Raw genomic sequence first — 25,851 nt, 5'->3', positions numbered from 1 at the left:
GTACATTCATTCAGCCAATACCAAGAATGATAGTTTGACACTGGACCTGGTCCTGAAAATAGTCTGCTAGACCACTGACTGTTCCCTGAATCTAAAAAATCTTAAGAAGTAAAAAGAGAAAAAAATAAATATAATTAGCTTTGTTTATATAACAAGGTTGTGGTATATGTGTTCATATGAACATGAAAGGATACTTACCTAACCACCACTTGAAGAATCTTAAGAGTCTAAGTTGAGTCTTCAAAAAATATATAACAATTATCGCCCTTTCAGGGAACTGGAACAGTTTGATGTTATTTTGTAGGAATCAAGTCAGGATAAGGCAAACCAATTCTTACCTTTCTATGCTGTGAAAATGAAACTTCATTTTTGGCACGTGGCTTTTGGGGAACCAGTAAAATTTAACTGAAAGTTTAACTCTTAATTGTCTGAAGGAGTAATTTGGGAAGGATAAGAGCCAAAAACAAGCAAGCCAAAAGGCTTTGGTAATAATCTAGGCAGGTGGTCAGGCCTGAACTGTGGTATTAGTACAACAGTAGGAAGATAGATGGAGATAGAAGTATGAGTCTGTAATGGCCTTGTATGAAGTACTATATATATATATATATATATATATATATATTTTTTTTTTTTTTTTTGGTAATGATACTGTGACTTGAATTGAGTGCCTGGGCCCTACCTCTTGTTTTTCTTGCTCAAGACGAGTGTTCTGCCACTTGCCACAACTCTATTTCTTCTTCTTCTTATTTTTTTTTCTGATGTTCTACTTGCCATACCTCTATTTTCTTTTTTTTTTTTTAGTGGTTAATTGGAGATAAGAGTCTTACGGTCTTCCTGGCCCATGATCCTTAGATCTCAACCTCCTGTACATACGTGAGCCACTGAAGCCCAACTCTCCACCCATTAAAAAAAAAATCCATAAATACCTTTAAAAAAGCAAGACTGGTTAAGTTGGAGTTGTCGCTTGCCCTCAAACTCCCATGCTGGGAAGAAGAGAGAGAGGGAGAGGAAGAGGAATGGAGACGTAGGAGAGGGAGAAGAGGCAAGACAGACATACAAACTACAGACAAACTCATATTGATCTCAGAATGCCTAGGTCATGCCATCAGATTTGTTGTACAAGAATTGGGTCTGTAAACAAGAATTTAATGTCATTGGAAAGTGTATATAAGCTTTGGATTGACATGCAAGATTCAAATCCTGTTTCTGTTATTTAAGCAGTCTGAGCTTGTTTCCTTTGTCAGTAGAACATAGTTAGGGCGAGTAAATACACCTGTATATAACGTGCTTTCCTAGATAATAGAGGCTTATATGGTATTTATTGTTCTCTTAAGTCAGCAAAGCAATAGAATCACACCCAGTGCAGTATATTTGTGATATTCAAATGTCATGAGGCTTGGGACTAATGAAAATGTCAAAAAGGCTCTTTATGGCAAAATAATAAAAAATATAGTTGAGAAACATTGCCATAGAGTAAGTGGTCCTGCTTAAATAAGAAATAGTTAAGTACTAACAAATGTTGGTATCTTTCATGTTATTAATGTTCATATGATTTATGTTTTCCAACTAAATGATGACCTAGAGTATTTTAGAAAATATTAAAGTACAGTAGAATAGTAATAATTTAGTGAAAGTTTATCACCATAAAAGAATTTATCCAAATGATTTTAGTAACTTTAGAAAGCAGAGTTTCTGCTAGGGATTATTAGTATTTCTGTATTTGGAAGCTATTATTAGTATTCAGAGGTTTTTTGGGGGGAGGGGGAGTCCTGGGGCTTGAACTCAGGGCCTGGGCACTGTCCTTAGATACCTTTTATTAAAGTTTAGAGCTCTGCCACTTCCAGTACCACTTCTAGCGTTTTCTGTTTATGTGGTACTAGGTACTGAACCCAGGGCTTCGTGTATAGGCAGGCAGTCTACCACTGGGCTACATTCCTGGCCCTATTCAGAATTGAAAATCGAAAATTTCTGTGTGGTTAGCTTTAAATTAGCAAGTTTACGAATGGCACCATTAGTAGATTCTGGTTAACTGAAACTTCGAGAGTCAAGACTTTTTAATTTTTTTTTTTTTTTTTGGTTGGTCATAGGGCTTGAACTCTGGGCCTGGGCACTGTCCCTGAGTTCTTCAGCTCAAGGATACTGCCCTGCCCTGGAGCCACAGCCCCACTTCCTATTTTCTAGCAGTTAATTGGAGATGTCTCTTGGTCTTTAGTGCCTGGGCTGGCTTAGAACCGCAATCCTCAGATCTCACCTTCTTGAGTAACTAGGATTACAGAGGTGAGCCTCCAGCCCCAGGAAAGGCTTTTAAAATTTGTTTTAGGGGGTCCAGGAGTGCTTGTCTAGAATACACGAAGACCACATATATAAAAAAGGCCAGAAGTGGTGCTGTGGCTCAAGTGATAGAGCTCTAGCCTTGAGAAAGCCCAAGGCCAGGCCCTGATTTTAAGCCCCAGGACTGGAAAAAAAAAAAAATGTTTTAGAGGCTTGGCATGTAGCTTAGTGGTAGAATGCTTGCCTAGCGTCCACAAAGCACTGGGTTTGATTTCTCAGTATCACATAAACAGAAAAAGCCAGAAGTGACATTATGGTTCAAGCACTAGAGTGCTAGCCTTAAGCAGAAAAAGCTCGGGGACATCCAGGCTCTGAGTTCAAGCCCTAGGACTGGCAAAAAAAAAAAAAAAAAAAATCTGTTTTAAAAACAACCAGCATACAACGTGCTACACAAATTCTTATTTTTCCTGTGTGTATGAGAAGGTCTTATAGGTAATAGTAATTAGTATCATTACTGTCATTGAAATCTCAAGTCTGTATAATTTTCATACTAGAAAAAACAAAAGTTAACTTTATCAAATTAAAAATTTCCTAATAATAAAATAGTACGCATTAACAATAGAAAAATGAAAATATATGGAAGCATATAAAGAACTATGTACCACAACACTAATTTTTTAGGTTCTTCCCATCTTTTGTAGCTTCAAGAATGATTTATCATTCACAACTTTACAGGGGGGTTAGTGCTAAGGATTGAACTCAGAGCCTATGCCAAGCAAATGTTACACTACTAAATCACAATCTTAGCCACATTGTTTTCAGTATTTTAAACTTTTCATTGAAATAGACATTATCAAAGTGTCTTTTTATGTGCAATAAATTTACTTGTAGACATTGTCTGGTCTTGTATGTCTGTGTGTGTGTATGTGTGTGTGTGTGTGTCTGTCTGTCTGTCTGTGTGTGTGCGCGCGCCTATCTTGGGACTTGAACTAGGGCATGTGCCACTGTCCTTGAGCTCTTGTGCCTAAACTTAGTTACCTACACTTGGCCATAGCTCCACTTGTGGCTTTTTGGGTTAATTGGAAAAAGACTGGCTTTGAACCATGATCAGTCCCAGAAATTGCAAACTAGTTTCCTTTAAGTTAATTCAGTCTTAAAACATTCTGTCAATTGTACTCATGCAACTTTAGTGACATTTTAAAATCAGCTCCTATATTTAATTTTTTATTTGTTTATTTATTTATTTAATTGGTTTTAGGGCCTAGGCGATGTCCCTGAGCTCTTCAGCTCAAGGCTACCGCCCTATCCCAGGGCCTGGGCATTATCCCTGAGCTCTTCAGCTCAAGACTATCATCCTACCCCTTGAGCCACAGCATCACTCCAGATTTCTGGTGGTTAATTGATCTTTCGTGTTTGGGCTGGGTTTGAACCGCGATCCTCAGATCTCAGCCTCCTGAGTAGCTAGGATTACAGATGTGAGCCACCATGCCCAACTAGCTCCTACATTTAAATTTTGAGAAAATTCATTATTAGAAAGATAGCTTGCTGCCTGGTGCTGGTGGCTTATGTCTATAATCCTAGCATCTCAGGAAGCTGACATATGAGGATAACAGTTCAAAGCCAGGCCAACCAGGAAAGTCCATGAGACTCTTTGGTCCAATTAACCATTAGAAAACCAGAAGTAATTCTGTGGCTCTGAGTGGTAGAGTGCTGTCTGTAAGCAAAAGAGCCCAGGGACAGTGCCCCAAGTTCACACCCCATTTTTTTTTTTTTTTCAGAAAAAGCCAAAGTGGATATGTGGCTCAAATGGTGAAGTGCTAGACTTGAACAATAAAGCTAACGGCAGTATCCATGCCCACAGTTCAAGTCTCAGTATATACACACCCACACACGGTAGCTTGCTGTCCTCTTTTGAAAAGCTACTTAGCATTGAAACACTGGGTCTGTATTCTTCTGTGACAGCTCTTGGCAGCCACTGTTAGTTTGAAACTGTCCATGCATTTTTCTAGTATGCCACAGACCTGCTGCTCTGTATCATCTATGTTATGCCTATCTACTTCACTCATTTAGGAGCTCTACCCTGCAATCTATTCTAATTTGTGTTCAAGCACCCCTGAGTAGCAATCTTGGTTTTTGCTTATTCTGTTCTGTTTTTGTCTTGCAGGAGAAGATGTATGGTCTTATGCAAAAGGACTTCCTCACATGTTTCAGCAGGGTGGCGTATTCTACAATATTATGAAGAAAACCATGGGTACAGTTAATTTCTGATGTTCTTAGATAATATCTCTATTCAAGTTGTTAGAGGATTAAGAAAGTTCAAATAGTATTCTATCAAAAATATTCTTGAGGCCGGGAGTTTGGTCTAGTGGAAAAGTGCTTGCCTAGCATGCACAAAGCCCTGGGTTCAATTCATCAGTACGACATACATAGAAAAAACAGGAAGTGGTGCTGTGGCTCAAGTGGTAGAGCTCTAGCCTTGAGAAAGCCCAAGGCCAGTGCTCAGGCTCCGAGTTCAAGCCCTAGGACTGGCAAACTAACTTAACTAAATTAATAAATGATAAAGATGAGTCCTTAAATATGTATATGTATATATACATACACACACATACACACACACACACACACACACACACACACACACACACACACATTTACATTCTTAGCTGGGTTCCAGTGGCTTACACATGTAAACCTAGCTACTCAAGAGGCTGAGATCTGAGGATCACTGTTCAAAGCCAGCCTGAGCAGGAAACTCTGTAAGACTCTTACCTTCAATAAAAACTATCCAGAAAAAGCCAGAAGTGGTGCTGTGGCTGGAGTAGTAGAGTACTTGCCTTCAGCAAAAAGAAGCTCAGGGATAGCGCCCAGACCCTGAGTTCAATCCCCAGGACCAGGAAAAAAAATTCTTAGCCAGGGATTGGAGTACATGCCTACTGGTCCCAGTGTTTGAGAGGATCACTTGAGTCCAGGAGTATAAAGCTAATACATAAATGTACATATATACATACACACATACATATATATGCATATCATATGTATCTTATATAGTATGTATCATGTATATTAGAGTACATATTTATATTAAATACTTAGTGCATTTTTTATAAAAGTGGTAAAAATTAGTTGCTTAAGTACATATTCTTATTAAATCTGTTTTAATTAAAATAGATTATCCTTACATGGTCTGCTGTGTTTTCTGCTGTATTATTATTAAAAATTTTCTATCACTCTTTTGTTCCTACACATTAGGCACAGTTTAAATTACAGTGATCCCTTACCTATCCCAGGAGTTATATTCCAGAGAGCCCTGCAATAGATGAAAAATCCATGAAGCAGCAGCATTATATAGTTTTCCCTCAGCTAAATAGCAGTTCCCTTATTGCTACTTGGTGGGTTTTCACCTATTGCGTGGGTCTCTGGAAGGTAACTCAGTGATAGGCAAGGAATCAATCACTATTTACATTTTAACCCATGATACAGTGAAGTCCCAATATGTGAGCCATGATATAGTTAGGGATGACATAAACACACATAGTGTGTATACATATACACACTATCACAGGATATCTATTCTTATATTCTTAGCTATATAGTCATATATATGTATATATATATATATGTACACACGTATGTGCACACACACCTCTGTATGTGCTCAGGGCTTCTTACTTGGTAGGCAGGTACTTTATTGCTTAAGCCATGGTACCATCCCTTTTTGTGCTACTTATTTGAGATGGGATTTCTTTTTTTCCTTTTTCTTTTTCTTTTTTGTTTTTTGGCCTGGTCTGACTTGGCTTGATCCTGTTTATGCTTTCCAGCATAACTAGGATGATTAGCGAACACCAGCCTGCCTAGCTTTTTCTGTTGAGATGAGTCTCTTGAATTTTTGCCCAGGCTGGCCTACAACATGATCATGATCTCTCCCTGTTTTACTCTTTCACATAGCTGAGCTAACAGACACACCACACTTGTTCACAGTACTGATTAAGATAGTCTTCAAAACTTGTTTCCATGGACTAGATTTGAAACACTAGATTACAGCTGTGGTTTACTAGTGCTTGGCTTAAATTATATATATATAACTCTTAATAACTAAATAACAGTTATAGTGCTAGCAACTATTTCAGAAGATAATATAGTATTTTTCTTGCTATTGTGTTTAGCTATGATTAGAATATAGTTCATAGTTTTCTAGGTCTTGGGAGACAGCTCACCTAACATTGAATGTCTTTGACATTGTGTTTATTATTTGTAAAGGTATATACCATTGCCAGGCACTGGTGGCTCGTACCTGTAATCCTAGGTACTCAGGAGGCTGAGATGTGTGGATAGTGGTTGAAAGACAGCCCAGGCATGAAAGTCCTTGAGATTCTTATCTCCAGTTAATCACCAGAAAATGGGAAGTGGCGTTGTGGCTCAAGTGGTAGAATACTAGCCTTGAGCTGAAGAGCTCAGGGATAACACCCAGGTCCAGAGTCCAAGCCCCACAACCGACCAAAGGAAAAAAAAAGGTTATGCCATGGTATGTAAGTTTATAACTGTACCTTGGGAATTTTAGGGTCTTAAGAGAAGTTACTAGGGCATGTGTTTCGACCTCTTAACATTTTCTCAAAGATTCAGATACATGATTTTTTTCGGCTCCTGAATTTTTCCTTTGCCCTGTCACACAGTGTGCTTTCTCTGTCTTCCAGTCTTTAAGTATAGAATCTCCGTTTTGTAGTTTTCATGTCTTCTTCATATGCTTTTTTTTTTCTTTGAAACTTCAACTTGGCTATTATAGCTATTGTAGAAATATTCAAACATGTAAAAGTAGCAAGAATGTCATAATGAACTCCCAATGACCCATCTTCAACAATTACCAGTGGTCTAACTTTCCTTTTATTCTTCTCTTTTTTGTTTGTTTTTAAACTGTCTTTTCTATTCCTTCCCTTCCCTCTTTCCTTTCCTTCCCTCTTTCCTTTCCCTTTTACCTTCCCTTCCCTTGTGTTTCCCTTTTCTATCCCCTTCCTTTTCTGCCAAGGTCATTGTTATATAGACCTGGCTGGCCTTGAACATGCCACCTTACTACCTCGGACTACTGAGTGATAGGTTTGCAGATGTGTGCTACCAGGCCTGGCATGTCTGTTCCTTTCTCAACTGGACTGGGTTCTTGTGTGTGTGTGTGTGTGTGTGTGTGTGTGTGTGTGTGTGTGTGTGTGTACTGGTCCTGGGGCTTGAACTTAGGGCCTACATTGCTGTCCATGAGCTGTTTTTACTCAAGGCTGGTGTTGTACTACTTGCGCTACAGCTCTCCTTCCAACTTTTTGGTTGTTAATTGGCGATAAGAGTCTCACCAACTTTCCTGCCTGGGCTGGCTTTAAACCATGATTATTAAATCTCAACTTCCTGAGTACCTAGGGTTACAGATGTGAACCACTGGCATTGGCTTCAACTCGACTTTTAAAATGTAAATCTCAGATATAATATGGTATCACCTATAAGTCCACAATATTTTATCTCTAAAGGTAAACGATTTCTTTTTTTTTTCTGTTGTAATAAATAATGAGTGCTTATGGCTTATACCTGTAATCTTAGCTACTCAGGAGACTGAAATCTGCCAACTTAGACAGAAAGTCTTTGAGACTCCATCTTCAAAAATAACCATCAAGGCTGTAAGCCGGTAGCTCGCCTGTAATCCTAGCTACTCAGGAGGCTGACATCTGATGATCGAGGTTCAAAAGCAACCTGAGCACAAGTCAGTGAGACTCTTATCTCCAATTAACCACCAGAAAACTGGAAGTGGTACTGTGACTCAAGTGACCTTGAGCTGAAGAGCTCAGGGTCAGTGCCCAGGCCCAGAGTTCAAGCCCCAAGACCAAAAAATAAATGCCATTAAGCCAGGCTCCTGAGATCCTGTCCCTGCCTCTAACTAAATAAACAAAAGACTATAATATAATACTCTTCACATCTAAATTATATGAAAATATCCAATATTGAAGAAATCAAAACTCTTATTGTCTTTGTTCATAGTGCCAGGCTCAAATCTTGGTCCTTGTGCAGGTTGGGAAAGCATTATACCACTGAGCTATACCCTCAGATCCTTAATTTGAAATATTATGGAGTCAATATTCAAATTTCCTTGATACTTAATTGTTCCTAAATGTTTTCTTATTTTGCCGTATTTGAAATATAGGACCAAAGAATATCTTTTAGAAAAAAAAACTAAAAAACTAAAAACAAGATTATTGAGGTATAATTTACAGATAGTTAGATTTTCCTTCATTCAGTATCTAAAATGTGTACTTTATACACATCGCATGAAGGTAATTTTATATGATATTTTAAGTAATTTTGTTCTATGAGGCAATTTCAGTGTAAAATTTTCTACCAGTTATGATACACTGTGTTGAAAGCCTCTCAGATTTTGGAGCATTCTGGATTTCAGACTATTGGATTATATATGCTGAACCTATAAATGAAACTTGTATACAGTATATTAATTTTGAGAAATATATACAATCATATAATCAACGTAAGCTATAGAATATCTCCATTGTCTAAAAAGTTGCTTTCTGATTTTTGGTAGTCAGGTCCCCTTTGACCATCCCCTTGCTCTAACAAGCACTGATCTATTTTTTGATCCTTTATGTTTTTTGATCTTTTTTTGTTTTGTTCTGTCATATAACTGGAATTATTTAGAAGGACCCTTTTGTGTTTGGCTTTGATTTAGCATAGGAGTTGGTAAACTGCTGTCTAAAGGCTATTGTAGAATTGTTGCTGATAGTATGTAAAGCTTTATTAGAAAACAGCCATATTCATGTATATATAGAATTGTTGCCGATAGTATGTAAAGCTTTATTAGAAAACAGCCATATTCATGTATATATGTTATCTGTGGGTACTCTTGCATTACAGTAGCAGAGTTAAATATTTTGTGGCAGAGATCTTATGTTCCATAAAACATAAAATATTTATCATATTGCCCTTTATAGTAAACAATTTGCCTTTTTTTCTTTTGTTTTGAATTATGAAGTATGAGGAAAGAGGTTTATTTTAGGTCGTGGTTCTGGTCCAAGGTCAACTGTTTAAGTGCTGTGGCCCAAGATCTGGTTCCTATTGGCAAAATGACTCTGGATAGAGACAGAAGCATATGTGTGTATCCTGATTATTAGTATTTCTTTGGCGTGTGTGTATGTGCCCATGCATGGACGCACATGTACTAATACTAAGATTTGCATTACGAACCTGGACTATCTATCTACATATGTATGTATGTGTGTATACACACACATATATATATATATATTTCCATCCCACAGTTGGTTTGTGAGTGTGTATATGTGTGGGTGTATGCTAGTACACCCACACATAGCATTCTACCATTTGAACATAGTTCTATTTCTGTTTTTTTTGGTGTATAATTGGAGATAAGAGTCTCATAGACATTTCTGCGCAGGTTGGCTTTGAATTGTGATCCTCAGATCGTAGCTTTCTGAGTATTTAGTATTATAGACATGAACCACCAGTGCCTGGCTGGCTTTTTATTTGTTTGGTTGTTATTATTTTGTTTTTATTTGCAGTATTAGAGTTTGAGCTCTGAGCCTTAGGCAGGCACTTTCCCACTAAGCCATATACCTTTAGCTCTTCATTTATCTAATAAAGTGATGTTGACCAATTTTTGATGTGTTTATTACAGTTTTTTTTCCAATTTTAAAATTGCTTTAATTTCTGAGGTTGTATGTGTTTGTGTGTTTGCATGCGTGTGGTTTTGGAACTTGGCACTGTTTCTGTACCCTACTTTTTTTTTTTTTTTCTTGGTAGTTGGAGATAAAAGTCTCATAGGGAATGCCCAGGCCTGCTTTACAACATGAGCCACGGATACCCAGCTGAGTTTCGACTTTTAGTATATACTCTTGACATCCACCATTGATTAGATAAATGTTTAGCAAATATTTTCTCCCAGTTTGTAACTGGTTTTTCATTCACTTAGTGGTATCTCTGGAAGACTATATGTGTGTGTGTGTGTATGCATGTGTGCGCATGCCAGTCCTAGGGCTTGAACTTAGGGTCTGAGCACTGTCCTTAGGCTTTTCTCAAGTTTAGTGCTCTACCACTTGAATCAGAGCACCACTTCCAGCTTTTTCTGTGTATGTGGTACTGAGAAATAGAACTCTGGGCTTTGTGCATGCTAGATAAGCACTCTACTACTAGGCACACTCCTGACCCCAAGACCATAAATTTTAAAGTTCAATTTTAACATTTTTTCCTTTATGGTTTGTTCTTTTTCTAATATGAGAAGATTTTGAGCTGAGTGTCAGTGAATCATACCTGTAATCTTAGATACTCAAAAGGCAAGAATCTAGAGGATTGCAATTTAGAGCCAGCCTAGGCAGAGAAGTCTACAAGTCTCTTTCTCCAGTTAATCAACAAAATGTCAGACTGGTGGCATAGCTTAAGCGGTTGTCAGCTATTAGCAAGCAAGCCAAATGAGCTGAAGGCCAATATGGACATGTGTGCGTGTGCACACACACATCTTTGCCTACTCCATAGACATTAATTCTCAATTTTTTTTCTAATAGTTTTAGAGATGTAGTTTTAAAGTTTTTGTTTTTGTTTTGTTTTGCTCAGTTCTGGGGCTTGAACTCGGCCTGGGTACTATCCTTGAGCTTTCTCAAGGCTGGTACTCTACCACTGGAGCCACAACATCAGTTCTGGCTTTTCTGTGTATGTGGTTCCAAGGAATCAAACCCAGAGTTTCAAGCATGTTAAACAAACACTCAACCACTAGGTCATACTCCAGGCCCCAAGTGTTGAAGTTTATAATCCACCTATAGTTTTGAATATTAATATACAGTATTATTTTAAAGATAAAATCAAATTAATTGTTTAATTTATTGAATGTTATGAGCCAAGGTTCTTTCCCCCTTTTTTTGGTGTAATTTATTTAAAAGGCTACATTTTATCTATTTGATGTAATGTAGTTGACTGTATGTTGTACATTTGAAAATCGTAAGTTAGAATACAACATGCAAGCTGGACACTGGTGGTCCATGTAATCCTAGCTTCTCAGGAGGCTGAGATCTGAGGAATGTGATTCAAAGCCAGCTTAGGCAGAAAAGTCTGTGAAAAAGGTGGAAGTAAAACTGAGGCTCAAGTGGTAGCACAATAGCCTTGAGAAAAAATGCCCAGGGACAGGGCCTAGGCCCTGAATTCAAGCCCCAAGGCCAGCATCAAAACAAACAACAACTGTATGCATTAAGTTATATTTTAAATTTCAGTTGACCACATATGTGTAAATCTAATTCTAGAGTATCTTTATTGTTTTGTTACCATATGTGTCTCTCCTGACAGTAAACATCTTCATTATTCTCTCTTCCTCTTTCTCTCTTTTTTGGCAATTTTAGAGGGTTGCACTCAGGGCTGCAAGCTTCCTAGGCAGTCTACCACTTGAAGAAGGTTCTTAGTTTTTTTTTCTACATATGTGGGACTGAGGAATTGAATCTGGATCTTTGTACATGCTAGGCAAGTACTCTACCACTAGGCTCAAGGTCTGAGCACTGTCCTTGTACTTTCTCAAGATTAGAGCTCTACCACTTGAGCCTCAGCACCACTTCCAGCTTTTTTCTATGTACGTGGTACCAAGTCTTCGTGCATGCTAGGCAAGCACTCTACCACTAGGCCAAAGTCTCGGCTGCCTCTTTTTTGTTTTATCTTTTGAAGATATTCTCACATATTTGCCTGGGCCTACTTCGACTGCAGACCTCTTATTTATGCTTCCTATGTAGCATGGATGATAGACATGCATCACCACATCCAATTTTTTTTTCTTTTTTTTTCACATCCAGTTTTTGTTTAAGATCTTCTTAATATTTTTCTGTACTGATATTGAATTTCAACCTTCTCACCCCTTCCTTGAATAGCTGAGATTATAAACTGGAGCTACTACATCTAGTCTTGGTTATTGTATCTTTTTGTAACTGAATTTTAGGCTCCAGGTCCTTTTTCCTTTTCTATATGTGAGGTCCAACTACTCATATATTAAATAAAAATATGAGTAATGATGAAAGGCAGAGAAAGGAGGTTGTGAGAAAAGCCAAAGAAACACTTAAACCCATCTTCTGGGTGAACTTAAAATTTGAATAACTTAAAAAAACTTGAGGGATGCACAATTATTAACAGTCTGGTTAAAGTTTGGACTGGTATTAATCATTATGAGGTGTTTTGGGAGATATTACCACTGTCATCATTTCAGGAGAACAGTTTTGCTTAGGATAACCAAGTCCTGTCAGGTGGTCTGTCTAGAGGAGAAATTTTGTTGTTCCTTTTCTTGGGGGAATTTCCCACCATTCTATCTTCCTGGAATCCAGTCCTTCCTGGATTCCAAGGTGATTTTATGAAGTACATGCATACAAAGAGAATGGCTTAGAGTAACTGTAGAGAAAATTAAGGCTGGGATGCCAAGATTTTCTCCTGCTTTTAGTTAATCCCTGGGTATTTTTAGGATATTAGTGCTTTTCAGCAAAAACAGCATGTGAGTTCCTGTTACATTGTAGCAATTTTTGAAGCCTGCTAGTAAGAACATTTCATGGCTATTCTTTTTTTTTTTTTTTTTTTTGCCAGTCCTGGGCTTGATCACTGTCCTTGGATTCTCTCAAGGCTAGAGCTCTACCATTTGAGCCTCAGCACCACTCCGGCTTTTTTTCTATGTATGTGGTACGGAGGAATTGAACCCGGACCTTTGTGCATTCTGCTAGGCAAGCACTCTACCACTAGGCCAAACTCCCGGCCCATGGCTATTCTTTTTAAAAACCTAGTTTAGAAAGTAAGCACTGATGGCTCACGCCTGTAATCATAGCTACTCAGGAGGCTGAGATCTGAGGATCACAGGGAACCAACCTGCCAGAGAAGTCTATGAGAGACTTTTCTCCAATAAGCCACTCAGAAAAAAAGCCAGAAGTTTGGGCCAGGAGTTTGGCCTAGTGGTAGATTGCTTACCTAACATACATGAAGACCTGGGTTCAATTCCTCAGTACCGCATACATAGGAATAAGCTGTAAGTCATGTTGTGACCCAAGTGGTAGAGCTCTAGCCTTGAGAAAGCCCAGGGACAGTGCTTAGCCCTGAGTTCAAGCTCCAGGACTGGCAAAAAAAAAAAAAAAGCCAGAAGTGGTGCTTGTGGTTCAAGTGGTAGAGCGCTAGCCTTGAGCCAGTTTTCAAGCCTTAGGACCAGCAAAACAAAGTAACAAAACCATCTTGTTTTGCATATTCTGGTTCCTTTATATATATGTATATAAATTCAAGCACCAACTTGTCAACCTCTACAAAAGTCTGTTGAATTTTTTTTTTTTTGGTTAAAAAATTGCATTGAATGTGTAGAACAAATCAGGGACATTTGTTGTCTCTGATAGACTACATTTTCAACTTGTGAAAACGTATTTCTCCACTTATGTAAGTCCTTAATTTCATCAGTATTTTATAGTTTTTAGCATACAGCTCTTGCAAATACTTCATTTTAAACCTAAATATTCATATTTTGGGGTGCTATTGTAGAACATAGGTTTTAAAAATTTCAATTTTCTGATGTTCATTTTAGTGCATAGAAATAAAATTGTTTTTTTTAAATGTTTACCTACCCATTATCTTGCCAAACATATATTACATTTTAGCAGATTTCTTGGAATTGTCCATATAGGACTCTTGCAAACAAAAAGAGGTTTTATTTATTCTTTTCAGCTCAAATACCTTTTATCTTTACCTTACTGAAATGACTGGAACCTATAATTTATTGTTGAATAGAAGTGACAAAGGGGAGGGGCCTGGAGTTTGGCCTAGTGGTAGAGTGCTTGCCTAGCATGCATGAAGACCCGGGTTTGATTCCTCGGTACCACATACATAGCAAAAAGCCGGAAGTGGTGCTGAGGCTCAAGTGGTAGAGCTCTAGCCTTGAGAAAGTCCAAGGACAGTGCTCAAGCCCTGAGCCCAAGCCCAGGACTGGCAAAAAAAAAAAAGAAGTGACAAAGGGGGACTTTATTGCCTTGTTTCTTATCTTGGAGCTTGGAGGGAAGTATGCACCCTGTGGGTTTTTCATAAGGACATTCCCTTCTGTTCCTAAGTTTGCTGATAGTTTATATTGGGAATAAATATTATATTTTGCTGTGTTCTTTTTGTTACATATGTGAAGATGACTGTGTAGTTATTCTCATTTAATTTGTTGATAGGGTAGGTTTCTGTGATTGATCTTCAAATATTGAACCAACATGGCATGATGAATTCAGTTTGCTACTCTTTTGTTCAGTGCTTTCATGGTGTATAATACTATTTAATCCAAGAATAGTGTTTATTAGATATATTAGAATTGAGAAAGTCTTAGATATATTAGAATTGAGAAAGTCTATCCTTTTGTTTTCTGCTATGGGTGTGTATGTTCGTACATGTGTGTGCATATCAGTACTGGTGCTTGAAATCAGGGTCTGAACTCAGGGTCCCAGAGCTTTTTTTGTTTAAGGCTGATGATCTGCCATTGGAGCTTTTCACTGGTTAATTGGACATAAGAGTCTCTCAGATTTGTCTGCCTGGGCTACCTTCAATGGTGGTTCTCAGATCTCAGCTTCTTGAGTAGCTAAGATTACAGGCTTGAGCCACCAGTGGCCATCTCTGCTAGCTTTTGAAATAACTAATTGTCAGAATTCATCCATGAAACCATCTATGCTTAGGGTTTTCTTTGCTGAATAATTTTTAAGTTTCATTTCTTTGATAGAGTAAGTAGTGCTAAAGTTAACTCCTTTTGAGTAAACTTTGATAGTTTTGTCTTTCAAGAAATCTTCATTTCATCTGTTATCAATTGTGTTAGCACAGAGTTGTTCATAATGATCCTTATGGTTCTTTTTTAATGTCTGTAAGATCTGAAGCTCTTTCATTTCCAGTATTAGCAATTTGTGACACACACACACTCTTATGGTTAATGGTTTATCAATTTTATTGATGTTTTCAAAGAAACAATTTTGAATTGAATTTCTGTCTTCTATATTCATTTCATTGATTATTTTATTTTCTTGTGCTTTCTGGGGGGGGTGTTAATTCTGTGTGTGTGTGTGTGTGTGTGTGTGTGTGTGTGTGTCCGTCGGTGTCCGTGCTTGCATTCAAGGCTTCATGCTCTCACTCAGATTTTTGGCTCTTGGCTGGCATTCTAACACTTGAGCCATGCCTCTGTTTCTACAGTTCTAGTTTTTTGTTGGTTATTTGAAGATAAAAAGTTTCTTAGATTAATCGCCCAGGCTCAGATTCTCAGTAGCTAGGGTTATAGGCATGAGCCATTGGCATCTGTCTTTGTATCCCTTTTAACTTTTCCTTTTTTTCTTTCATTGTACTTTGTGAAAAGTGTTGATGCCAATTAATGGTTTTTAAATGTTAGATATTAGAACCAGTTATGAGGATCTTAGTAATTCGTGTAAGTATCTGTCTTCCATTCAACTGAAAATAATTTCCCTTAGTTGTTTCTTGTAATAGAAGAAAGTTGAAGAGATAAAAGAGGTTGATGTGATGGTGGCGGCTTTGGTTTTCTAAATAGTTTTATATTTCTATTTTGAAATGATTTAAAAAATGTTAACTGTAGTGCCGAGACCATTCACTGGGGTAAGAATATTTTTTTTTCATCCTAGTGCCATGGGCTTACGCCTTTAATCCTAGCTACTCAGGAGGCCAAGACCTGGAAGATCACAGTTCGAAGCCAGCCCAGGCAGAAAATTCTACGAGACTTCATTTCCAATTAACCAGCAAAAAGCCAGGCTGTGGGCGTGGCTCAAGAGGTAGAGTGCTGCTGGCCAAGAGCAAGCAAGCCCAGGAAGCTCGAGGCCCCTGAGTTCAACCCCCTAGTACTGGCCAAAAACATATATTAATAATAATAAATAATTTTTCAGTAGGTATTTTGGGGACATACCTACATGCAAAATAAGGATGTTTGACCTCTATGTGAATTATAAATAAAATATATACAAAACGTGTAACAGACCTAAATGTAAGAACTAAAAGTCTAGGAGATTCTTGGAAGAAAGTAGAGATGTAAAATTCTTTGATCTTGAATTAGATAAAATCCACTATAGCACCAGAAGCTTAAGCAACCAAATAAGTTGGTAATTGAAAAACATGCTTTTAGGTTGCAAAAAACACTATAAAGAGAGCAAAAAGACAATATACAGAATGAAAGAGTTCTTTTTGCAAATCATATATCTGATAATGGGCCTATATCTGGAATAATAATTCATAACAGCTAAACACAAAAGAAAGATAGCTCAATTAAAAAATGGTAAAGAATTTGAGTAAACATTTCTCCAAAGAAAATAAATGATCAGTAAGTGCATGAACTATGCCACTCATCTTTAGTTATCAAGGAAATGAAAACGCAAATAATAAGATAATACCTTCTCCTCCCTAGTATGGCTATAACCAAAGAGTCAATAAGAGTTGCTGGCACAATTGTAAAGAAATTGAAATCTTCATATATTGTTTGTCGGTGGAGTTGTAAAATGGCATTGCTGCTTGGGAAAATAGTCTGGCAGTTCTCCGGACACTCAGCAGATTTCCTGTATGACCCAATAATTCTGTTCTTGAGTGTGTGTGTACCCGAGTGAAGTGAAAATGTACATATACTCAAAGCTTGTACATAAATGTTCATAGCATTATTCATAATATTCCAATATAAAAATAACTTGGATGTCCATCATTTGAGGACTGGATAAAAAAAGGCATATCAGTACAATGAAGTATTAATTTGGCAATTTGAAAAGAAAGAAGTACATGCCCCATTATGAAGGAAAACAGCGTAGTATGTAAAAGAAGCCTGTCATTAAAGACTATATAATGAAGTAATGCTGTAGCTCAAGTGGTAGAGCATGATCCTTGAGTGAAAGAAACTCAGAGGCAGTGCCCAGGCCCTGAGTTAAACCACTGAAAAAAAAAAAAAAAAAAAAAAAGCTAAGACTATTTAATGAAATGCCCAGAATAGACAAACCTAGAGAAACAGTAAATCAAGAGCTGCTTAGCAATAGGGATGAGATAGATAGCAAGAGAAAATGAGGAGTCACTTCAATACATGGATTCGTTTAGAGAAAAAAGTTCTGAAGATGTAGTTATGATTAAAGAACTCTGAATATACTAAAAACTCTTTAATTGTACACTTTATAAAGATGAGTAAATTGTATCTCAGTTGAGCTGTATTTTTTAAAACATTACACGTAGTGTTTTTTCCTATTAGATAGTTTAGAGCTCTGGAGTCAGAAATCTGAAATTATTCTTTTACTTCCTATATGACGTCTCAGACTCAGTTTTCATTTTTAGTTAAGTGATCATGTCAGGGTTGTTATGAGGGTCAAGTTAGATATGCCACATAAAGTAGTTGACAAAGAGCCTAGTACCTAATAAACATTTAGCAAAGTTCGTTACTATTATTAGAATTCTAGCTGCTACTTGCTAGATTTCTTTTTAAAGTTCTGTTTCTGTGTGTGTTGTTGAAGGTTATTCCTAGAGACCTGTGCATGCTAAGCCTGTGCTATGTGACTGAACTATAAAGTTATCTTGACTATAAAACAGACTTTTTTTTGAGACAGTGTTTTACTTTGTTCTTTTGACTGGTCTTTATTTTGTAAGTTGAAGTGATCCTCCTTCCTCAGCTTCCCAACTAGCTGTGATTATAGCTATTTGGAAAAGTATTTTAAAGTTAACTGGCTTAAATTGTAGTAAATTTCTTTGCAGAGGTAAATGCAGAAATGAATGGAAAATTGTTTTAATACTTGTGTAGGTTTCTTTTTTATTAAAGAATTTATTAACATTGATTTTTACATCATATTTCAAATGACAAGTTTAACAAATAAGTGTTCAAGAAGGGAATTTCTATATGCAATCACTGGCGCTTAGTTTTTAGAACTTAATCAAAATTGGGCTAAGGGTTTGTATGTCATAGATACATATTAGTTTATGAGATAAAACATTATGTTTATAGAGTAGTCATAGGGTGTAGGTTTCTTTTTACTATGTAGTACCTAGCTTTGTTTGTGTTTGAACTTGGTAAAAATGGAATTCCACTCTACATATTCTTCTATGACTTGCTAATTATGTGATGGGTTCAACTATGGTTTGTTTATTTTCACTATTACATAGTATTCTACTGTTTTTTTTAACACAGCTTGTCCATTGTTCTGCTGATAGACTTTTGGGTAATTTGCAGATTTTTGATATAAGGAACAATATAGTTATAAATAATAGGTTACATTTCTTTAACTGAGTAAAGAAATTGTTGATATGTAATACACAATTTGGGGAGGTGATGCTTGGGTTTGGGGCTTTTTAGGTGAGTACTCTACAACTTGAGTCATGCCTCTTCCCCCACCCCCCACCCCCATTTTTTTGTTTGTTTGTTTGGTTTTTTGCTGGTCCTGAGGCTTGCAAGGCCTGGGCACTGTCCCTGAGCTTCTTTGTGCTCAAGGCTAGTGCTTTACCACTTGAGTCACAATGCCACTTTCACTTTTTCTGAATAGCTTATTGGAGCCTTCTTGACAAGGGGGTGCTGGTGGCTCATGCCTGTGATCTTAGCTACTTAGGGGGCTGAGATCTGAGGATTGTGGTGCAAAGCTAGCCTGGGCATGAAAGTCCATGAGACTTGTCTCCACCACCAGAAAACCGAAAGTGGCTCTGTGTCTCAAAGTGGTAGAGCATTGGCCTTGAGCCAGAAAGCTCAAGGACAGCTTCCAGGTCTGGAGTTCAAGCCCCATGACCAACCAAAAAAAACAAAACAAAACAAAACAAAAAAGCCAAAAAACAACAAAAAAAAGAAAGAAAAGAAAAGGAAAGGGCGGGGGTGGGAGGTGGGGGGTGAAATGAGGACCATGACATGAGAAAGGGTATCAATGTACGTGAAGTAATGCACCTACTATCTGGTGAATATAATGTAACCCTTCTATTAATTACAATAAAAATATATGAAAAGCAAAAGGAAAGGAAAGAACCTCTTTGATTTACTTGATGGGGCTGGCTTTGAACTGTGATCCTCAGATCTTAGCTTCCTGAGTGACTAGGATTACAGGTGTGAACTACCAGTACCAGGCTTGGCCCTTTTTACTTTAGTTTATTTTCATACTTTCTATCCAATGCCAGCCTCCAACTAAAAATCCTTCCATTTCCACTTCCTGTGTAGCTAGAATGATAGTCACACACCACCATACTCTTGGGGTTTTTTTTTTGTTTTGGCCAGTTGTGGGGCTTGAAATCAGGGCCTGAGCACTATCCTTGGACTTTTCTCAAGGCTAGAGCTCTACCACTTGAGCCACAGCACCAGTTTGTGCTTTTTTCTACATATGTGGTACTGAGGAATCGAACCCGGGTCTTTGTGCTTGGCAGGCAAGCGCTCTACCACTAGGCCAAACTCCCAGCCCTCTTGGTTGGTTTTTGTAATAAGGTATTATGGACTTTTTCTCTGGTCTGACCTAGAATTGAGATCCTCTTGATGTATACCCCCTGGATAGCTAGGATCATTAGCATATGTAATTATATCTAACCTGTGCTAGAGAAATTTTATTGAACTCTGTATTCAGAGAACTTTATGCTTTATAAATGTTCAGCAATTTATTCATTTCCAGTTTGTTCCTTTTCTCTAGTTATTTAAAGTACTCTTAAAGAGACACATTGGAACTACTGGATAGCTTTTTAGAGTGAGGGAAGAAACTATTATTAGTATCCTTCATGAAGTATAACCTAAAGTCCCACAGCATTTCTAAGTTTGTCTATTATCTCTGTCTGAATTAACATAGAACATACTATTTTATTCATTTAAAATTTTTATTACATGTGTCAGGCATCATAGCTTTTTGTAAATATAAATTTTAGTAATTTCATATTATTTTCATTAAGTAGGCCATAGTGTGTTATTCTGTTTTTTTTAAAGTTGATTTCCAGTGTTTCACTATAAATAATGCTGTAATGAATGAGTATGAAACTGACTTTTCCCCTACAATAACCAAAGTTAAACATCACAGTAGGAGCCTGGAAACAATTACAAAGCCCTCATGATCTCATATTGATTCCCTGACTAATAGTAGTCTCTGTGGTATATGCTTTACATACACTTAATAATTCTCAGAGTCAAGGGATCTGATATATATATATTCCACCATTATCATTACTGATATTTTTGCCAGTCCTGGGGCTTGAACTCAGGGCCTGCGCACTGTCCTTATGCTTTCTCAAGGCTAGCATTCTACCACTTGAACCACAGCATCACTTCTAGTTTTTCTGTGTATGTTGTACCAAGGAATTGAAAGGGGGTTATACATGCAGGGCAAGCACTCCACCACTAAGCCACACTCCCAGTCCTCCATCATTATTCTTACCTAACTTATTTTTTTTTTTTTTTTTTTTTGCCAGTCTTGGGCTTAAGCTCAGGGCCTGAGCACTGTCCTTGGACTTTGGACTTTCTCAAGGCTAGAGCTCTACCACTTGAGCCTCAGCACCACTTCTGGCTTTTTTCTATGTATGTGGTACCAAGGAATCGAACCTGGGTCTTCATGCATGCTAGGCAAGCACTTTAACCACTAGGCCAAACTCCCAGCCCATTACCTAACTTATTTTAATCTGTTCATTTTTAAATCCTCACAGTCTGTTTTAGTAAAGTAGATAAATGCTTCCTGGGCTTAGAAAATTCTGTTACTTTTTTTTCTGGAGCTATGGTTTTTAGAGCTCTGAAGTGGATATTTAGAGACAGTCAACTGAGCTGGGCGTCAGTGGCTTTTGCCTGTAACTGGCTACTCAGGAGGTTTGAAGCCAGGCTAGGCAGAAAAGTCTGAGATTTTTATCTCCAGTGAACCACTTAAAAACTGGAAGTGTCACTGTGGCTCAAGTGGTAGAGCACTAGCCTGGAGCACAAAGAGGCTAACGGACAGCGCTTAGGCCCTGATTTCAAACCCCACAGTACACACACACATACACACACACACACACACACACACACACACACACACACACACACAAAAAAAAAGAAATAGTAAACTCATTCTGTGCCATTTTGTTTATAGTGCTAGGAACCAAACTTAGGGCTTGAACATAGTAGGCACACCCTTTTCCACTAAGCTATAGTCCAGCATCTTTAAGTTTTATTTGTTTTTTGTCAGTTGTTTCTGCCAAAAGTATATCAAGGGAAAATTCTGCTTGGATTTTTATTATTAACAGATACTTTATCTGACATGAAAGCCATATTTACTTGAAATTGTGATTTGAATTTGTAAAGAGAAATAAATTTTCTTTCCTAATAGAAAAATGATTATTTTTTAAAGTCTTCTGGGGAACACAAAGTCTATGATAATGCTCATTGTTGTAGTATTGTAGTATAATTACTTTGTGATAAATCTGGCTTGGAAAGTTGTTATCTGTTGAAGACTCACTATTTAAACTATAATTGTCTTCACTACATCTTTGCTAATGCCTGAAAGAAAATTTAATTTGTGAATATTTTTTCTATTTCTTTAGGTATGGCTGATGGAAAGCATTGTACTTTTCCACATCTACCTGGCAAAACCTTTGTGTATAACGCTTCTGAAGACAGAGTGGAGTTGTGTGTGGATCCTGCAGGACATTTCCCCATTGGTCCTGATGTGGAAGATTTAGTTAAAGAGGCTTTAAGTCAGGTTCGAGCAGAGGCTACTACAAGAAGCAGGGAATCAAGTCCTTCACATGGGTTGTTAAAACTAGGTAGTGGTGGTGTAGTGAAAAAGAAATCTGAGCAACTTCATAATGTAACAGCCTTTCAGGGAAAGGGGCATTCTCTAGGAACTGCATCTAGTAACCCACACCTTGATCCAAGAGGTAGGGAGACTCCAATTGTAAGAAAGCATAATACAGGGACAGACTTCAGTAATAGTTCCACTAAAACAGAGCTTCCGGTATTTCCAGTTGCTCCAGGTAACAATGAGCTCATTCGAATAGCTCCTGGTGTAGTAACAATGAGAGACAGGCAGCTTGATCCTGATTTGGTTGAGGCCCAGAGGAAAAAATTACAGGAAATGGTTTCTTCTATTCAGGCTTCAATGGACAAGCATTTGCGGGATCAGAATACAGAGCAGTCAACATCTGATCTTCCTCAAAGAAAAGTAGAAATTGTAAGTTCTTCTGTGAGGCCTGGAAATCTTCAGACTGGTTTGCCTGAATCTTTTTCTCTAACTGGTGGCACTGAAAATTTGAATACAGAAACAACTGATAGCTGTGTGGGAGATGCGCTGGGAGCAGCATTTGCCACAAGGTCAAAAGCACAAACGGGAAATTCTGTGGAAGAGCCTGAAGAGATGGATAGTCAAGATGCTGAGATGACTGAGCCAATGGATCACTCTTGATTTAGTTAGAGACTAATAAAGGCAGGATGTTTATTGTGAATATGTAATATTTGTTGGCTGGGCCACATAACTTGATTAGTCATTAAAAATCTTGTATGTATGTAACTCAAAGATTATATCTTGTTATTCAGTGCATGATAGCAAGTGTGTGATTGGCAATAGCTTTTAATGTACTGCTGCCCGGGCTGGCTCTGAATTCCTGTAAACTAGTTATTAGATTTGTTGAAATGCATTTCTTCCATATATGTGGTTCATTGGAAGTTCTTTGTAATTTTAATTCCATGAAAGTCTTAATGTTTTAAACATTGAAAATTCTCTTGCTGATACATTTGATTTCTAAAAAAAAAAACAGAACTGGGAAGAAAAATGTTGATGTCATTCAGATAGCCATCCTTGGTATTTAGTAGAGTGTCAAAAGATTTATGTAAATTTGAAGTTGATCTGAACTAAATTGTACCTTAAAATTCAGAAAATGATTTATTAGACAGTAGTATTCTGACATTTCTGTGAACATGAACATATTCATAGAGATAGCTATTCTTGGCAAAAAAATACTTTGAGAATAGTGTAATGATATAATATTTTGCCGAACTGAGCAAAGTTGGGGGAAAAAATACCTATTCTAGAATGATAAAGTCAATGTGATTCAGTTAGTTGCTGTCTGAGCCAACATAGCCAATTGTGTAATCTGTTGATACTATGTTACCATTATTTTAATCCTGGCCTGGTCAAGTACCACCTAATTTTGGCTTTGTTTTGTTTGCAGAAAAGTTGATTGCAAATTGTGGTAGAAAAATTAAAAACAATTACAGCAGTAGTTAATTTCTAATTTTCAGAGTATGTCAGATTCGTGGAGGATTTATAAATAAGAGTTTATCTTCATAAATGTGTTACATTGTTCTGGAACTTTGATCAATGATATTTAAGCCTGTATATGCTAAGTGTCTTTAAGCCCTTTTGAACCAAAAATGTTTCCTTTTTGTCTTAGAATCATACAGTTTTCTTTATTTGTTCATTTTACTTGAGTTTAGATGCAAATTTTACTGCAACATATCCTGAGCATTTGCTTAAATAGTGTGTTCATTAAATCTTTAGTGCCAGTGTCTTTGAGAAGCAGCTTTCATACATATTCCTTAAAGACTAAGAGTGTTTATCCTGAGATTGATACTGCTCTATTTTATGCTGTTCTGCAAACTTGTATTCTAAAATGTACAGTTCAGTCCATCTTCTTCCTCTGTTTACTGAAATTAAGTTGAATTTGAATGGATGAGAGAAAAGTTATATTAATACAGTTTCTTACTTTAGAGCATTTCAAAGCCTGGCTGTCTCTGTTTGCACATGTAACAAATACAGAACTGTTTGCAATTCTAAGAAACTGTACACCAGAAACTATATTAGGTATTTAAAAATCTACCTGTTGTTCATAAAGGGTTATAGACAGTACTTTTAATTTGTTTTTCAGATAAGGGAAGTTTTTCTTTTATGAAAGTATCTTGAACCAAATCCACTTATTAAGTTACTCCATTTTTTTTAATAAGGAAAGAATGGAGAATACAGACATTTTATAATTTTATCTGAGATATATATGGATTCGTTTTTATCATAATGCCACATGTTTTGCATTCTAAATTTACTTTCAAGAATCTTTATATCAAAATAGCAAGAAAATTTAGAAATTTTATATTGTGCTCTAGTTTTGCATAAAGCAAGAGAGCTACCAAATAACATTTAACATTTAGTATAGCTAGTCTACCTTCCTTATTAAACCAAAAATTACAAAAATCACTTACCACTATTTTTTGGCATTTTAGCCATTAAAAGTTTTTCTTTTTAAGTGTAGGGAAGCTGTTCAAGAGCAAAATATACATTGCTTCAAAGAAAATTATATGACCACCTTCCTTTTTTCTTTTTCTTTTTTTTTTTCTTTTGCCAGCCCTGGGGCTTAATTCAGTGTTCAGGCACTGTTCTTGAGCTTTCTCAAGGCTAGAGCTCTACCACTTGAGCCACAGTGCCACTTTTGGTTTTTTTCTGTGTATGTGGTACTGAGGAATTGAACCCAGGGCTTTGTGCATGCTAGGCAAAGACTACCACTAGGCTACGCTCCCTGCCATGATCACCTTTCTTTAACAGGTTATTTTCTGCACCTGTGGCTTGGAATATTAATAACCGACAAATAGGATCTTAAAACATTAAATGAAAAATATAGAAAATGTATCTCCCTATTAAATACTTTAGTATAAATTATAATGCAGATATGAACATTAGAAGATGGGCTTGATCTCTGACAATACTTCATTATTTTCTGTAGCAACAGTATGCTATTTAGAAGCTGGCTGCATATGAATAGTACATTAACAGTTTGAGTTCTCCCTTGATAAAGAATAAAAGGCTTGATTCTGAGAAGTGGTCAAGATTTCTTGAAATTATTTTATATTAGCTGAAAATTTGAGTGGAATATTAACAAAGTAGCAGTTTCTAGTAAGTGGGTCAGGTATCTTTACAAAGGCTCTTTTTTTCTTTCCTTCTTTTTTTCTTTGATGGTACTGAGGCTGAACTCAGAGTCTCAGGCTTGCTACATCCCCAGCTCTTTTTGCTTTAGTTATTTTTCAAATAAGATGTCATTTTTTAAAATGATCACTTATTTTTTTGTCCAGGCCTGACCCACAGTCTCATCCTCTCTGCATATCGGGATTACAGGCTTGTACTATAATGCTCAGCTTTTTTGTTGACAGTGGGTCCTTGAGAATTTCTTGTTTGATTTTTGCTTTAAACACCAACCCCTCCTCCCTTGAGTAGCTGGCATTGCAGGGGTGGGCCTCACAAAAATTTTAGGACAGGATTTGAGTTCTTAAATGTCCTTACATTTAGACTTACATTAGACTGTAGAATGATTGTTTTTTAGTACTACCATTGGTGGTAACTGCTGCATTTTTCGTTAGAAATCTCAATTACAGTATTTTTTTTTACTCCTAGCTATAACACTATAACTGAATATGGAAACAGTATTTTTACTTTTTTCTGTAGTGAATTTATACCAAGTTTGAGTTGATGGCCCCAAGTCCAAGTAGTTTAAAGGTGGTGTGTGTCTAGAATACTGATAAAATGAGAGACAGTTAAAATCAAAGAAAACAAGACATTGCCAAATATTATGATTTAGATTCTAACACCAAAGGAATGGTTACTCAGGAACAAAAGAGCTAACCTACAGTTGATTACCCCTGTGTCAAACTGT

At 37.0% G+C, this 25,851-nt stretch overlaps 1 protein-coding gene across 2 annotated transcripts in view; it reads left to right on the top strand.

Annotated features, from left to right (window-relative positions):
- Positions 1–23,928, top strand: part of Vcpip1 (valosin containing protein interacting protein 1) — a 35,968-nt gene extending 12,040 nt beyond the window's left edge. The window contains exons 2-4 of one of the 2 annotated variants that reach the window (XM_090338902.1): positions 4,436–4,522; positions 15,909–16,055; positions 21,760–23,928. In XM_090338902.1, the coding sequence (XP_090195028.1) occupies positions 4,436–4,522; positions 15,909–16,055; positions 21,760–22,619 (1,094 nt within the window). In that variant the 3' untranslated portion in view covers positions 22,620–23,928. The remainder of the gene's footprint in view (positions 1–4,435; positions 4,523–15,908; positions 16,056–21,759) is intronic. The other variant, XM_090338903.1, reaches the window with a different exon arrangement.
- Positions 23,929–25,851: the final 1,923 nt, after the last annotated feature.

Source organism: Megascapheus bottae, chromosome 9, assembly GCF_031878675.1.
Source record: "Megascapheus bottae isolate mThoBot1 chromosome 9, mThoBot2.hap1, whole genome shotgun sequence".
Classification (NCBI taxonomy): domain Eukaryota; kingdom Metazoa; phylum Chordata; class Mammalia; order Rodentia; family Geomyidae; genus Megascapheus; species Megascapheus bottae.
The sequence above is the reverse complement of the archived record's forward strand: the minus strand, read 5'-3'. Positions and strand labels throughout refer to the sequence as shown.